Below are 16,590 nucleotides of genomic sequence, written 5' to 3'. Positions count from 1 at the left end.
TTTTTTTTTATCATACCAGTATTCCTGTTATTTTAGTGTAAAAAAGGCAGCCATTGCTGAAAACTTTATAGATCAAAGTCATAAGACCTCCACTACTGAGTAGATCCACCTAGAAACTTCTATATTTGATGCAAGAAATTTCTATATTTATCTCCTTAAAATTGGGCTTCTGTCTCTTTAAGAACCTCCTGTCCTTTTTGACGCTCCTCTTTCAACGTATCATCACAATAAAGCTTCTCCATGCTGTCCATTGTCCAAACTTAGGAGTTCAGTAGATGCACATTTCCACCAGGTGTTTCCTAATTGCTGCTGCCGCTAGTCTGGAGGAGCTGAGTGGGGGAGGTGCAGGGAAGAGCTGCGCTGTGGAGCGGGAGGTCAAGGATTCCTCAAACATGCATGAATGTGTCAAAACGTCACCATGGGTATGTTTCTGGTGGCAAGACATAAAGCTCCAAAGCTACATTTTGCATAATATGCCCTTTAAGCATTCCTAGAACTTTGTCATTTTGAAAATAAAATGGAAAAAGTTTTGATAATGAAACATTTTTATAGACTTTGAGGGTTTTTTTTTTTCAAGGCTAAAAGTGAACCCTGAGCTGAAGATTGGCTTCAACATGCCAGTTACCTCATATCAGCATGAAATATGTTTCCACTAAAGACGTCTGAATTAAAAAAAATAAAACTGCTCCACTCCATGATACTAATACAAAAGGTCATAAAACAGCAACACCCAGAGCCTTATAAATGAAAAATTCAACCTGGTGCTCATTCAGCTGCATCTGCGGCCCTCATGTCTGTCTCTTTAAGACATCACCAGCAGGGACGGAGCCACTGCCACGACACTTGTGTTGCTGCAGCCAAACACACAATCAAACAAAAAGAAAAAAGAAAAAGAAAAAGGGGGAGGAGGGGGAATCACTTGCTGAGCCAAAGCCAAGCTGGCACAAGACAAGTGCATAGACAAGTGAGTTTGTTTTTCTCCCCATTCTTACAAAGACACTCACACATTCACATTCTTCCAAACAGAAAAAACCACAAGCTTCCCACAAATGTCGCAATCAAATTCTCTGTCACTCAGCAAAACCACAACAAAGTCAGGACTGAACTAATCCATCAGAAGGACGCAACCGCTTCAAAAACAGCATGAAAGCACTCCAAGATGAAGAAGAGCAAGTATACCACAAAAACCCTTCTTGTCTATGATTTGTTCTTTTTATGAAAATATTTTTTCTTACTTGTTCTCATTGGTTGCGTCATATCGCGGCATGGGATCCAGATCGTTGCTGTTGACGTCATAGCTTGCCTGAGGATCCTGGAAGAGACACCAAGATGAAATCAAGTATATGAAACTTCAAGTTAGCTTCTAATAAAAACAGGAGGGAAAAAAATGTTGACAAAGCCTGACACGGTCATGTCAGTGGATCGTCAAAACGCGAATCCAACCTAAACAAATAGTTCACATTAGAGTCATAACGGTTCTGTAAATTGAATGCAATCGTAGTTAATCCACTGTGCCGAGCATTTCAGCCTTCAGCATAAACAACTCCTGGCATTAGGAGTTAATAACCGCAGCACAGGCCCCGTCAAACAGGAGGAGTCACTCTGACTGATGGCCTTACCAGCTGCCTGAGGCCAAGATGATTATCTAAATATCTGACAAACTTCATCATCCCTTCAGCATCTATGTAACTAGAGACGTACAACAACATGGACAGCACCTTGCAAAAGTACAAATAGCTCAAGAACTTTTGCTTTCCTTAGATTTTTATTATGTCTTGTAACAGAACACCATGAAGTTCTGCACACTTAAGTGGAAGTAAAAGTACTTTGCTTTTTCTGAAATGTTTTCTACATGAAAATCTGAAAAGAGGGGCAAATACTTGTGTACAGCACCTCTCACTTTATGATTTTACCACCGTATAAGTGTTTAGAGGCGTCCAAAGTTTTTGTCACATCGACATCGAGTCTAAATATTCAAAGGCCAAGAAAGAAAAAAATAAATTAATAATATCAAGCAAAGTTGGCTGATTTTTTTTATTTTATTTTACTTTGTAGGAGGAATATGTTACTCATCAGCGATCCAAACATTTGCAATGATATTATTAAAAGAAATTATTTTAAAATTATTTTATCTTCGATTGAACAGGATTTGGGTGACTTTCTTTCACGCTTGCTATGTTCAGCAGAGTTTAATAAATTTGGGTGCAGCAAAGTCAGTTTTTCAGGAAAAGCCTCTAAATAAATGTGGTTCAACTTATGACAAAAGTTTAAAACAGACAAATACTATTCCTGACAATTTTCCTAAAACGAAAATTGTCAGTAATAGTTTTACCCTGGGTAAAAATGAAAGGCTTAATAAATATCATTCTTGAACAACAGTCATGAAAAAAAAAACAAAAAAAACAGTCCAAGGCCACAAATGGTCCCCGAGCCAGACTTTGGACATCCCTGCTCCAGTATCTTTCCACATCCAGGAACTCACATTTTTTCCGCATTTTCCATTGAAAATGGAGACAAAACCTCAATCCTAGTCAGATTGGATGGAGAACAGACACTAGCCTCAGTCGGTCATCAACTCACAACACGTTGTTGTCTTGTCAACTGATTCCTCCTGCTTAGCTCTCAGTTTCTCCAAGGGAGATCATTTGAGAGGAGCCTATTTGATAGGCTTCTCTGATTAAATGCATCCTCTCTCGGCCCATGAGTTTAGCTGGATGCTCGTGGGTTCACTGGTACTGGTTTGGAGTTGTCCCATACTTTCCATTTCATGAATGCTTCTGTTAATCCTGTGTTATTTCTGAGACTTCTTCGTCATGAATCTGTTTGCTCACTGATGTTCTCTAAGAAACCCTCTGAGGCCTCCACAGATTTACCGATTAGTTTTGCACACAACTTCTTTGGACAACCACACATTCTTTCCCCTGCGCCACAAAAATATGCACTGCCATGTGTTGGTCTAAAAGCTAAAAAATATCAATAAAATACATTAAAGTTCAAGTTTGACTTGTGACAAAAAGTGGAAAACTTTATATTTACTTTTGCATTTGCTATACTTACAGCCTAGATATACTCTAACAAGTTTAAAGAAGCTTCCGACTAAAATATAATTTGCGATTATCAGATAAAAATTCCCTTTGAGGTTTAAATGTTTCAAATTTTTTTAGACTTTTATTATATATGTATATAAAAATCTTTCTATAAGCCTGACCTTTTAAGACACAATATAAATCTAGAGCCCAGAGACTACAGTATAGTTTGTATACCTACCCAAACCTCACACATAAGCAACAGTACTTACAAAGATCAACACTTTCAAGTCACTGACGACACCCAACATAAACACGCTCATGGTCGCCCTGCACGCGCATACATACACACTCACGTAGTTCTGAGAAAGGTCCGGGTGGGTCCGCTCAATCCCGTCGTCCAGAATGGTGACCACCACGTCTTTACCCGTGTAGCCCCTCTTCCACGCCCCCATGATGTTCATGTCCGACTGGCAGTTGTGGACGTCGTCGCTGCAGTGCTGCAGGGACGGAAGCAGATGGAGAGGAGAGGTCAGGAGAAAATGGAGGGTAAATAAAGCTGTGAGGCGGAAAAGGTTGAGGACATTCGCACATGAAGTACTGCTAATTTACAGCAAGATCCAGAGCAAACATTGCACAATCGGACATAAACAAGCTCAAACTTGTTTATGTTTGGTTTATTTGGAGGGTTTTATCCAGTTTTATCCAACATGGTCAAATCATACAGTCCTGAAAAAACTATATGTCCTGAAAGAAAATAAAAATCTACCTCAATCTCATTTGTGGAGAAACCAACAAAATATGAAAAATAAAAAGCTAAATTGAGACAATAACATAATTGAATTCCATCCTAAAAAAAGCATCTATATATTCATGTAGAAAAGCCAGAAAATAATAAACTAAAACACACACACACACACACACAAAAAAGCTTCACTCAATTCAGTCTGGATGAATTTTAGATCTTTTCAGTTGTCATCAAACATTTAACAGTGATGAAGCAGAGTTTGTATGTCAATAAGAAAACTACAAGTTGTTCTGCTCAAATTGTAATTTCTAAACTGAACAAATACACTCACACATTAGCAGTGCTTTTGATTTCAACATCATGTCAACATCATCGCATAACGTTGCAGCAAAGACAAAACACCTAAGACGTGGTTGGACCACGTGGTTGTGGTCCAAACCTCTACTATTGGTTCATTTTCACATATTGCAAGTTTTCTATCATGCAACTCTTGGACTCCATTCAAAATAAGAGTAACTGTTTTGATTACCTTATCAGAGTAATGTAATTACATTAAGTTTCTCTTTGATTACTTTTTAAGATATAAAGGTAAATCACATCTTCAGTTCACATTAAGCATACATCCGAGATTGGCACGTTTCTGCCACTCAGGTGAGATATGCAATCTAAATTTGAAGCATCCGACATTATTGTTTTGAAATGTTAAGAGGTCAGTGCAGCACAGTTTTTATTCCCACTGCCGTCGTCTCTGCTGCACCACAACTCCTGTCATTTCTGGGCGCTCACAGTTGACTGGGATATCACCGTCTCCACTTGTGATTTATGACTCGCCAAAGGGAGCACAGAGGCGGCTTGTCTTTGTGAGTTTATGGCAGACATGTTTTGGTAAAGAGGCTACAGACTGGAGCACAACAACATCTTGAAACTAAGAAAACATTTTACAACGCAGTTAGATTTGTGCCTTTTCAGCAGATATAACACACTTTAATCACCCATAGCACTGGCAGCTCTAAAGTCGTGCAGGCTGGAGGCAAATGAGGCGGCAAACAGGCAGGTGGCGCTGTAAACTGAAACTGCCTACCGACGAGCCCGTAAGTCAAGAGTAACTTCCCTAATTCTCATGAGACAATTAAAGGAAAATATATAAATGAAATGTTGGAAGCACTTTACTCTCTCTAGATTGCAGCTATATTTGAAGAACTAATTATCTACTCACTAGACAATTTAAAATGATATTATGTCGTGCGACAAAACATTGCTGCCAGGGTTTTATGAGAGCAATCTCACAGTGCGACACTTACAATAAAATTACATGACTGCTGTAGCTGCACAGGCCGACGGCCCCTTTTGTTTGAGTTGGCAATCCCTTATCGCTCAATGAAAATGTTAGTCAAACGTGTCCAATTTCATACGTTTCCGGGTCAAAGTTAAATTTAGGTGCACAACTGTCAACAATGACTTTTCCTTTTAGCCACTTAAAGGGGAGCTATTATGTAAAATCTACTTTTTCGAGCTTCATATCATGCTATGATGTTATTTTAGTCTCCCATGGCAACCACTCAGGGGCGTCTAAACGCTTGCTCTCACAAAGTGCCGCCCATTGACACAAAGATCTTCCTTGGAGCTGCAGCCTCCAATCATTAACTGAGCTCCTTCAGACTGCAATTAGCAGCTAATTGGCAGCTGCAATTAGCAAACACCTTGTGAAACTGAGTCTGCTGAGTTTATCATACAAACCACTTCTCAGTCCAACGCTATGAAGACAGGGTTATAAATGCCATAATGGACAAACATTGTTGTGATTACGTGAAGAAGATAGAGTGTGAGAAAAAGTCGGAGCTTCTTAAAGAGACAGATGCCTAATTTCAAAATGTCAAATTACAAAGTTATGTTTGATAAATGCAGCACTTTTATAACAACTAAAGGTGGGAAAGTTACTTAATTGTGCTTTAAAATGGCACTATATGCCTAGAAAATACATAATGCCATCCCACTAAGGAAATTTCTGCTCGTGTGGTAAGTTAGAAAAAAAACATTTTCATTATTTCAACTGTACTTCTGGTTTTTTCAAGGAAGATGTTTTTTTGTTTTTTTTTCCTCCAACCCCACTGTAAACCTAAAAACATGCACAGAAAGTTCAGAGAGTTTCAACCCCCAGTTGAAACACCCCAAAATCTCCGGTCAAAGTACCAGGATTTATCTAAATCAAGTTAACAATTGACAGAGTCGAGGACACTCGACCGGTCACATACACAGAAAATGTATACCTAAAGGAGCAATGATCTGAAGGTGTACAGTAAGTAAACACCTGAGATAAGCGCCCAAATGCAAACGGGACGAACCAGGCTTCTCCCAGCTGTTTTTTACGCAGTAAAGAAGGGCATTTCTCCATAAAAACAACCATGATTGTTTGATTTCACAGAAAACAGGCACATAAATCCCTCTGCTCCACTGACACCGCAGTAATCAGGGCCACATCACAACACAACCAGACCTTTGACCTGCGAACAGGGGGAAAAGTGGGCAGCACACAGTCCTCTGAATATACAGTGTACTTACAATATACCACATGCTGCTCCACTTCGCATCATTGTAGAAAATGTTGTTCTGGGCCACGCTGTTCTGGGCGGGGCTCGTCTGGGAAAGGGGTGGGACAGGTTTGTAATCCCTCTTGATCCTCCTCTTCACCACCTGCTGTTCTATCCACTCCACCTAAAACAAGCACACACACACACACACAGGTGTAATTTAGCAGAGATTACTACTAATAATTAAACACACAGTGAAAATTAGCCCTCAGATAACCCAATAAGGAAACAAGATAAAGCATAGATGAATACATAACCCCCCCGTCCTAATTTACCACAAGAACCAAATAAAACATTGACTAAACTAAACTGCGAAACGAAATTTCTTTGGTGATCCCAACTGACCTAAAAACTAAAGGTTTAGTCTGATTTTCTTTTAGATATTGGAAAAATTAGGATATTAAAAAAGTATGATATTTATATTAATTTTATAGTGGTTGTAAAAATCTGGTTTCGACTGTAAAAGCAGTAAAGATTTTACAAGTGAAAAAGGGAGATGATCCAAAATGTGTTTTGGAAAAAGCATCACAACAACCCAAGACAAAAATAAATAAATAAATAAATAAATAAATAAATAAATAAATAAATAAATAAACAAACAAATAAATAAATAAATAAAAGGCAATCTTGTATTTTCTGGTTGAAAATCATTTGCTAAGAACTCGTAAAAGTCTCCCAGGTGACATCAATTTCTCAAATGTTACGCGTTTTCTTCCAAGCACACGCCAGTCCTTGGGGGAAAAAAAGTTCATCCCGGTTTTAGACAGAATTTTTCCCATTTCAAAAACAGCATTTTTCTGGATCAGGGCAGGACGGCTGAACCCACTGCTGAACTCTGCTTCTTTGTGTTTAGTCTAGCAGGTTTCATACCTTCAAGAGTTTACACTCAGACAGCAGCAAAAGATGAGACCAGACACAACATGCATGGAGAAGAAAGGAAAATAGTATAGAATTTAAATTTGCACCTAAACATATGCTACAAAGACAACAAATCCCATTGCTTTGTATAAGTTTTAACCCTGACTGTTTGTTTATATTTCACCTTTGGAAAACTGGTGCTAAAGATGGCGTTTATAGCCAAGAAGCTTTCAGACTCTGAAGATCCTCCTGGTATTTTATCTAGTTTTTACTCACACAATACAGACTAAAATTTATTTAAAGTAAGCAGCAAACTGAAGGAACGAGTGTAAGAACCAATTTTAACATGAATCTTTAGCTACTGCGTTACTAATTGGTTAAAAAACAAACACTGTTTGTTAAATTTCTTCAAATAAATCTCCAAAAATGCTAAAAAAAATAAATAAATAAATAAAAAGTGTCAATTTAAAAACGTATGGTGACACAATATGGAATGATTTGCAAAAAGGGTTAACAAGACAACTCCAATTTCTGGAGTTGTCTTAATACTGACGAAATACCTGGTAGTTCTTTATGCAATTTCTTTAGTCAATATATCTTTCATAAATAACCCTGCAAGCAAAAAAAAGGATCAAATTAAGCATCTTTGTCATAGACTTGTGAACACAGAAGCCTGTACAATAAAACCAGTCGGCTTTAAACCTCTAAGAAACAACGATCAGGCTTTTACCAGCTGATAATGATATTAGATGCCTGACTTTTCTTTAAGATTAGAACAAGCAACAAATTTCTCCTCATTTTGTTTTAATCCAGCAATTAAATGTAAAAAACACTAAACATAAAATGAGGGGATTACAAGAGTTTTCACCATTTGTGCACCAACTTGCATGTCCCTAATCATATCTAACTTTTTCTAAAGTCAAAATACAGAAAATGCTTTTAAAGATTTAGATGCTTTTCTTTCTTGATGCGTTTAATGAACATGATATAGGTCAGATTTTACGATATTCAATATTTGTTTCTGATTACAAGTCAAAGGTAATCAACAGAAAGCTGTGTAATTTCAATTACCAGAAAAATTGATTAGTGCACCACAGTTTTTTTTTCCTTGTGCTTTTGAGATTTTCTTTATAACTTTACTATTTACAGGTCAAAGTTCAGTATTAATAAGAAATATTCTAAATAATAGAAAACAACAGCCAGTGTGAAAATAAATAAAACCCAGAGAACCATTGATCAACATCCATTGGAAAGATCAACAACAATCTGGCTATTGTTAAAAGACAATAAAACTCACACAGGGAGGTATTTTGTCAGGTTACAACCACAAAACATGCATTTTTATTGGGATTTTATGTGAAAAATCAATAGATATAGAAACTAGCAATAATTTGCGCAAGAAGGTAGGAGGAAAATTAAACATTATTTACTAAATTTGAAAATCAAGAAAATATGTCAAGCCTTTAATTAAGCCCTCAATCTCTGATAAATCTAAATAATTCCTTTCAGAGGTTTCCTATAGAGTAAATAAAAGCCCTAATATAGATAACTCAATCTCAGTATAAATCCAGCTGTTCTAAGAAGGATAAATATATCACAGCTTTGAACATCTCACAGAATGACGCTGTGATCCAACACATAAAAATAGAAAGAATGGAACAACTGCAAACCTAAAAAAAAAAAAAAATAAATAAATTCATTTACATCAGAACCTTTCAAACAGAGAAAGGAAGAACACTTTGAAGACCACAAAAGCCCAACTCTGATGTGTTTGAATGGCCCAGTCAAAGTCCAGGCCTAAATCTGGTTGAAAATCTGCGAGGCAACAATCCGACTGAGATGGAGTTGCTTTGGAACACAGAACAGGACCAAATGTCCATCTCTAGATGTGCAAAGTGGGTTGAGATGAGCCACAAAAAACCAGGAGATATAACTCCAGTGGGATGGCGGGGTCATTTCCCTTAAAAATGATGTGGTACTTTGTCTTGCTCTGTCACGAAATGTTATTAAATTAAAAGAAGTTTAAGGCTGTAGTGTGACAAACTGTAATAAAATTCACATTTTACAAAGCGTGTTTTCAGATATATACGTGGTTGTGAAGCTAGAAGTCTGACTGTAAAAGTGATGCTCAGACAAAAAAAATGCACACAAAGGGCAATAATTTTTTTATATATATTATATATAGTTCACCAGACATTCAGAAATTGATGATTCCCCGCATATTACTCACTGCACCTCTGTAAAAGTAAAACATTTCTCTACATCTATGCAGCCTCTGCAGACGGAGAGGAGAACAGGAACAAAAAAAAGAAGAACAGAAAAAGCTGACATGATGACTGCGGAGTGATTATCTGGTCTCATACACTGAAACAATCCACGGGATCTCTGGAGAGTTGGAGAGCGAGGCAACAAGACAAGATAAGATGAGAGGAGGAGAGGCGATAAAGAGCTGAAGAGAAGGAGTCCCAGGAGAGTGAATGAAAGAAGTCTGAGCTTGAAGAGCAGACAAGTGAAAAACAAATTGCATGAGGGACCAAAAGGGAGCAAGAGGTGGGAATAATTGATTTTATAGTAAATAATCTGGATTTCTTAGCTACATATATTGTTTACAATGTTGTGAAGAAAGGCTAAAGAAAAAAAGAACACTTTCCATTTGTGAAGTAATTCAATAAATGTGCAGAGCACAGCAAGATATGAAAGAAAAGAAACCAGGGCAAAGAGAAACAAAGTGATCGGAGATGGAGAAAAAGCCCGAAGCTTCCTCCATGTGCTGAAGTCTCAGCTCATTTCACTTCGGACCACTATCGGAACCATCGGCTTCAAAGTGACCATTTACACAACCCATTAGCTCCAAAGCAACTCCCACAGAGTGTCTGAGCCTTCCTGCAACTTGCAAATCTAAGATCCATGAAGCCTTCCAAAGCTTTAATTTTTGAAAACTAAAAGTAATTTTTCAATCACGTCGCAACACATATATCCAACATCTGAAGAAAAATAAGACAACCTTTGCATCATTTGCAATACTTTTACTACATTTTAAAGGAGCAAAGACACTGAACCTTAAACTATTTTAAAATTAAACATGTTTACTGTATGTATAAAATCTCATTGAATTTATACAAAGCTCACTATCAGCAGAAATGTGCAGATCTTTTAAGCCGATCTTGTCCACTGAAGTCCAAAACTGTTCAGTAGCTTCTTCTGGAATTACCAGAATGTCTGATCCCAACTACAGAGAAGCAAGCTGCTCACAGGAAACACGTCCTTTTATGGAGCTGTGGCTGTGGAGGCCTGCAGCCTTCATGTTGATATCAAGCAGGCCAATTCGTGCAAGGAGAGATGGTGCAAGTAAGAGCTGCAGTTGCATTTGTTTATGTAAAATTATGCACCATGCTTCATTTCATGCGCAAACATCAAGACTTTTTTTGATACAAACAATTAAAAATAAAATTTGTGTAATTTTGACACAATAAGTTAAGTTTTTCAGTTCAAATAAATTTAGCTTGATGCTATCTTTAATAAATAGACTTGATCTCATGGATTTGTTTTCATGCTGTGGTTTCTCCAACTGTACAAACCCAAATGCAGATGAACTCAATGTGTTTTTAGTAAACCAGCAGCTTTATACATCATATTTATTTATCTAAATCAAGCATCATCTAAAGCATTCCTCATCTGGTTAAAGAAAGTGTATTTAATAATACAGAGCTTTCCATAAAACAATCAAGTCTCTTTATTTTACTGGAAATGTGAGTTTACAACCTCAACATGAAACGTGTTATGTTTAACATGCCTCACAGATCAACTGTGATTTTGCATATTTTTTAGAAAGCTGATTTCAACTTCACTGGCTTTACCAAGGCCTGATTACCGTCAGACCCATAGTCAAAACTAGAACCTGTCTGCCAGCATGAAATGGGCTAAAAGATCTCTTCCAAAAAAAAGGCAAGAACAAACCAAGGACTCATCCAGGAAATCATAAAAAAAAATATCCAACACACATTTCCCTCCATAAAAAAAAACAACTTATTGATTCTCAAATCTAAACATACTCCGATTGATAAGACCAAAGTAGAACTTGGGTGGTATCCGCTTAGATGTGGAGATACACTAACAACATTTCAAATAGAGATAATGGCAGTCAAACATCGGTAGTAGTATGATGTTCAGGGCCTGCTTTGCTGTTTCAGGATCTGGACGATAAGGACGCACCGATTCACAACATCCGACCATCAGATCAAGCTCAAGAATGTTAATGCGGTGATTCAAATAGAAAGTTTACCTCTGGAGGTTAACATGAAAATTAAATCGAAACTACAAGCCGGTTGAAGCAAGTAGTTCAGAGATCTTTCAATGTACTAAGTAATTTAAGTATGACAAAAAAATAAAAATAAAAATAAATAAATCTTTAAGAGATAAATATGTTTTGTGATGTAAACTGAAACCAACACTGAAGGCTAAAAAAAACTAAAACAATTAAAGGTGTATGCACAAAAGCTGATAATGACTGCGTGGTTTAATCATGTCGACTTACACAAGTACAACAACAACAACAACAAAAAGCAGTAAACACTGGATATGTAAACTCATATATCAGGATCTGATCTAAGCCATAAAGTTTCCTCTGCTTGGTCATTTTTCTAACAGGCATATTGTTGTTCTGTCATATATGTCCCACAAAACTCAGTCTCAGGTGTTTGCAGGGCTATAACGTTGGTTTTATTTACGTTTCAGTACGAACGCAATGGTCTTTTTAAAGAGATTTGACCTGCGGATGGATGGGGGGAAGAGCAAGGAAATTTTTCCTGGATGGATGAAGAACTGTCTTAAATTTTCACAGACAGTCAAAACGTTGTGCATTTTTATGGTCACAGACTTCCCTAAAAAAAAATTCTTCTGTTGCCACATCCTGCTTTAATTTTCATAAGTACATCTGTCTCTGTGAGCAATTAGATGCTGTTTTTTCTTTTTAAAAGTAGTAAGATGAAAAAACTGACTGCAGATGAGTCTACTGATGTTTACTTCAACTTTTCAAGACTGGAATACAAATACTATTAAAACAAAAGTTATACATTGTGATGATGAAAAATTGCATCATTAGGGAAATTGTGTGATGATTGGGATGTTCTGAATAATCCAGAAAATATAATACATTACAAAAAATGTTAAAAGTTATTCTTAAGTGAGGACAAGTGTACCCAACTAAAATAAAATGGATATTTTGTACATCCATTTTTCTCTACAAAACCCTTTGTTTATGGTCAGTGGCATTTTGACATGGGTCATATCGGCGGCTGCCCAGGGCGGCATTTGAAAAGGGAGTGCAAGAGAGCTGGATTTAAAAAGTTGATACTTATAAATTATAAAAAGGAGATAAATTGAGGGGGAAAAAACCCGCACTGAAACCTCAGGCTGACTTTTCTGTCAATCACGCTGCTATAATACCTTTATTTACGCCCAACTGGGAAATCTGATGAAATTACTTCCTCACAAACTGGAACTGCACAACTTCAAGTAGATTACACAGATAATAATACATTTCTTTTCTGGCAATACATTTAAAAGTTGTGTCCTCATTTTGCTTAATACCCACAGGTGAGAAAAAGGCCATCCTCTTTCGAGCGCTGTGGCCTTCCTGTTCTTTAATAAAAAATAAAAACAAACTACTGCTATCTAGATCGATTTGATTTTGTGTGCCAGAGTTTATCCAAACAAAAACACTGCCTTTCGTTACTGCCCCCCTAAAGCTTGGCGATATATTGCTCAAGTTGTTTTTGTGCCGGTTCTTTGGCCGGCTTTGAGGTGTGACAATCTATTTAGCCACTTAACTCCAATTTGATTGAACACTGGATTGCCTGCTAACACCTCTGCTCCAATGTCAAAGTTCCTATTGTGCTTTTTCTTCCAGTCTGATTCCCAGTTATCTCAAGTCTTCTTCCCTTCTCCTCTCTGCCCCTGATTTACTGCTCTCTTAGCACTTCTTTTTCATTACATTTTCCGCTCCTCTTATCCACAGATGCCCATTTGCTCCCTCAGACTGTCGTCGTTTTACTCGCTCCTATCCCTGCCTCTTCCTCCTCTCATTCCTCCCCCCCAGCTCTCATTCGAGCTCTGTGTAAGGGTTTGCAGGTGGCTCTCTTGCTGGCTGGGTCAGTAACCAGGGGAAACTGGGGAAGAGTTCACTTCAATAGAGCAAATGGGAACAAATTGATCCACTTTCACTGCTGTTTGTGTGATGATGTTTGAGCTGCAGGCTACAAAAATGTAAGCTGGGAGTTGAAGAGGAAAAAAATAGCAAGCAGAATACTCATAAACCTTTTGGCCTGAGAGAAGGAGCCGGTTATTGCACTGACTTAAGCACATTTGAGAAACTCAAACTTTTTAGAGACTTCAGGAAACGGTGGTTTCTTAGCACACCGAGTCTTAATTTGTGAATTTGTTCAATTTAAAGCAGAGGGGAGATTTGATACAAGGACTTCATACAAACAAAGATCTGCACAGTTCTGACTTAAAGTTTGGACCAAATTATTTACAATCCTGGCAGATTGAGATTTTAAATTATTTTCATTTAACACACAAGTTTGTTTCTAAAAAGGAATGATAAAATAATTTTAAAAAAATTATGTTTAAGGAAAGCAATGCCAACAATTTAACTCTTCTCATAAATTAAATATTTTTTCCCCATTTCATTGTTTTTACACATAAAAAAAACCCTTTTGACTGTCTCTTCTTGTTTTTATTATTAAAATTACTCAGTTAAATCTTTGCTTACTGGCTTTTTGACAAGTTTCCACTGGTAATTTGATGATTTATCTTTATTGATGAGCTCCAAGTGATAGAGGTCAGAAGACCTCCCTGCCATCACCCTAATCTTTATTGCAGTTCCAAAGATTACCACACAGATAAAAGTCAGGACTCTGACAGGATACCTTTGAAACATTAATATTACTTTCACTCAGAAGAAACGTGTTCAGTAAAAGATTACCGTTACTGAACATGTCTGTTATTATAAATATTAAGCTTCCTTCAATGGTAAATAATTATAAATATTAAGCTTCCTTCAATGGTAAATAAAAAATATATGGCCTGTACTGTTAAATAAAACCCACCTAAATATATTTTTAAAAGTCATTTAAAGAAAAAAGAAAAAAGGAGTAAGTGGGAAAAAAAAACATTTTGAAATTAGTTTTGTCCAAATGAGTAATTTCATTTAAACGCTTGTGGAAATTAGTGAAAAAGACTGCAAACAGAACGATCCAGCATTAAAAACAGAGCCGCAGATGTAATTCTGTACTAATCTCTGACAACACATCAAAAGCATACAAAAGAGTGAAAATAATACTATAATACTGTAATTATTGCTTACACTCAACATTAAACAGTTGGAGAGGGATTTCAGATTTGCATTGCAGTAGTTATTTCGAACAAAAACACGTCGGAGGGAACAAAGGGTTTATATAAAATGCAATGATTTATTTGTGTTTCTTGTTTGGAATTCAAAGCTCTGGAGATTTGGTCGAGTTCAGACATCTTTCTTTATCCGGATGCAATTTCAGATTAGAAAAGACAAACAGATGATGTAATGTGCAGCGTTGCTCATGCTGTCAAGTGCCAACTTTTTGTTTTAATTTGATCAATCCCCTACAAGTTTGTGTTTCAGATTTGGCTTAAAGCTAAAAACACAGTAATAATGTGGAGTTTGGTTTCCATAAAGTTGATGTCAGTAAACTCCACAAAAAAAAAAAAAAAGTTGTGTCAAATGGACAAGAAGTTTATTTCACTTTGAAAAGTCCAACAAAATATTCAAAAACTTTCTAAAGTGATACAAAAATTAAATATTAACTGTGTGAGGACAATTGTAGCACATTTTAAGACTCTTCTCAACAGATCTGGGTATTTAAGGCAGGCTCCGGGGAGGGGAAGGTGAGAGCAACATGTACACGTTGGTTGATTGATAGCGTTAAGACCCTCCTCCTGGCTCTGATTGGTCGTTTCTGACCAGAAGCAGTGTGTTTCTGCAGACGACGTAGGACCTCAAGGAAGAGGAGCTCAGCTTTGTCACAGATTATCTGTCTCATACCATCAGGACATAGTGACAGTTTTAACAAATTCATGAAAAATATATTTTTTTATAAACATTACTTATTGCAGCATTAATATAATCACTGGGCTTCCACCTAGTCACGGTTGAATATTCACAGATTCACTTATTCTATATATATATTGGCATAAATATCAAAAGTCAGATATTTGAAAGAAAATTTATTTTGGGAAGATGATATACTCCACCACACCTCTGAAAGATAAAAATCCCAACTTGCTTTAAAATATCATACAAACAATAAGAGAACAAAAAGAAGGACAAAGAATAAAAGTAGATGGTAAGAACTAAAAGTTTAGCTGAATAAAGAGTCGTCAGCTGACTTTTAAAGTAGTCAATGCTGTCAATACCACAAAAAGACAAGAGAAGCATCTCATACAGTCAAGGTGTGAATGTCTGAATAGAGCGAACTCCACATTTACAAGTTTTGAAGCCGCAAAGCCCTAAAGGTTAACAGCAGCATGTTAAAGTGAACTCTAAAAGTACCTGCTAGCCACCCAGAAACATTAACACAGGACTGGTGTGTGTGTCCTCTGCTTGGTTTTAGTAAGAAAGTGACGCTGCAGAATAACGTAAATATAAAGAAACAAAAGCATGGGAGATCTTCTCTAATCCATGTCCTAACACCAGCCTTCTTAATTTAGAAATATTTCTCAAGCGAAAGAAAGAGTTTCATACCAGCTGTGTGGTGCGATTGCTTAGAGACGTGCACTAACCAAACATCATCCAAGCTCTTCAGACTGGATGGGGCAGCTCAGTCTAAACGGCTAATTTTAATGTGGAGAGAAAATACACAAAAATATAACAAAATCTCTTTAAATAAAGTTAAAAGTTGCTTTGCTCATCAGTGCGTGAAACAACCAGTTTGACTTGGTACGACTTTGAGAATCATCCATTTGGCCAGCACAATACGGAGATGTTATTTTTTTATTTTTTTGTAGTTGGCCTGTAAGTTTGCAGAGATCTCAGGGGGCATTTTACAGAAACACTCTAAATTCTTTGGGTTTCTTGACTGCCACTTGGCAACTCAAAGTTTCAGCTTCCTCCACAGATTTTCTGTAGGACTGAGAGACTAAAGTCACCTCTTTATGTGCTTCCTCTTTAGCCCCTTCTTTGTTGCCTTGCCAGCAAGACCAATACAAGACCCATCTTCATTGTTCTGGCTCAATAAAGTTTCTTCTTAAACAGCCCTAGAAGAAAAAATCTCCCCAAACAATAACTCTTCACCTCCAAAGGTGACAGGATAAGGATAAACCAAACATGTTGGGC

General features: G+C 37.0%; 1 protein-coding gene across 4 annotated transcripts in view; it reads right to left on the bottom strand.

Moving 5' to 3' along the window:
* Positions 1-16,590, bottom strand: part of pcsk5b (proprotein convertase subtilisin/kexin type 5b) — a 92,870-nt gene that overhangs the window by 62,001 nt on the left and 14,279 nt on the right. For all 4 annotated transcript variants that reach the window (XM_016669461.1, XM_007548009.2, XM_007548007.2 and 1 more), the window contains exons 3-5: positions 6,334-6,486; positions 3,383-3,526; positions 1,236-1,312 (exon numbers count right to left, since the gene is read on the bottom strand). In XM_016669461.1, the coding sequence (XP_016524947.1) occupies positions 1,236-1,312; positions 3,383-3,526; positions 6,334-6,486 (374 nt within the window). The remainder of the gene's footprint in view (positions 1-1,235; positions 1,313-3,382; positions 3,527-6,333; positions 6,487-16,590) is intronic.

This window comes from Poecilia formosa, unplaced genomic scaffold (genome assembly GCF_000485575.1).
Source record: "Poecilia formosa unplaced genomic scaffold, Poecilia_formosa-5.1.2 Scaffold25, whole genome shotgun sequence".
Classification (NCBI taxonomy): domain Eukaryota; kingdom Metazoa; phylum Chordata; class Actinopteri; order Cyprinodontiformes; family Poeciliidae; genus Poecilia; species Poecilia formosa.
This window is presented reverse-complemented; position numbering and strand designations above follow the sequence as displayed.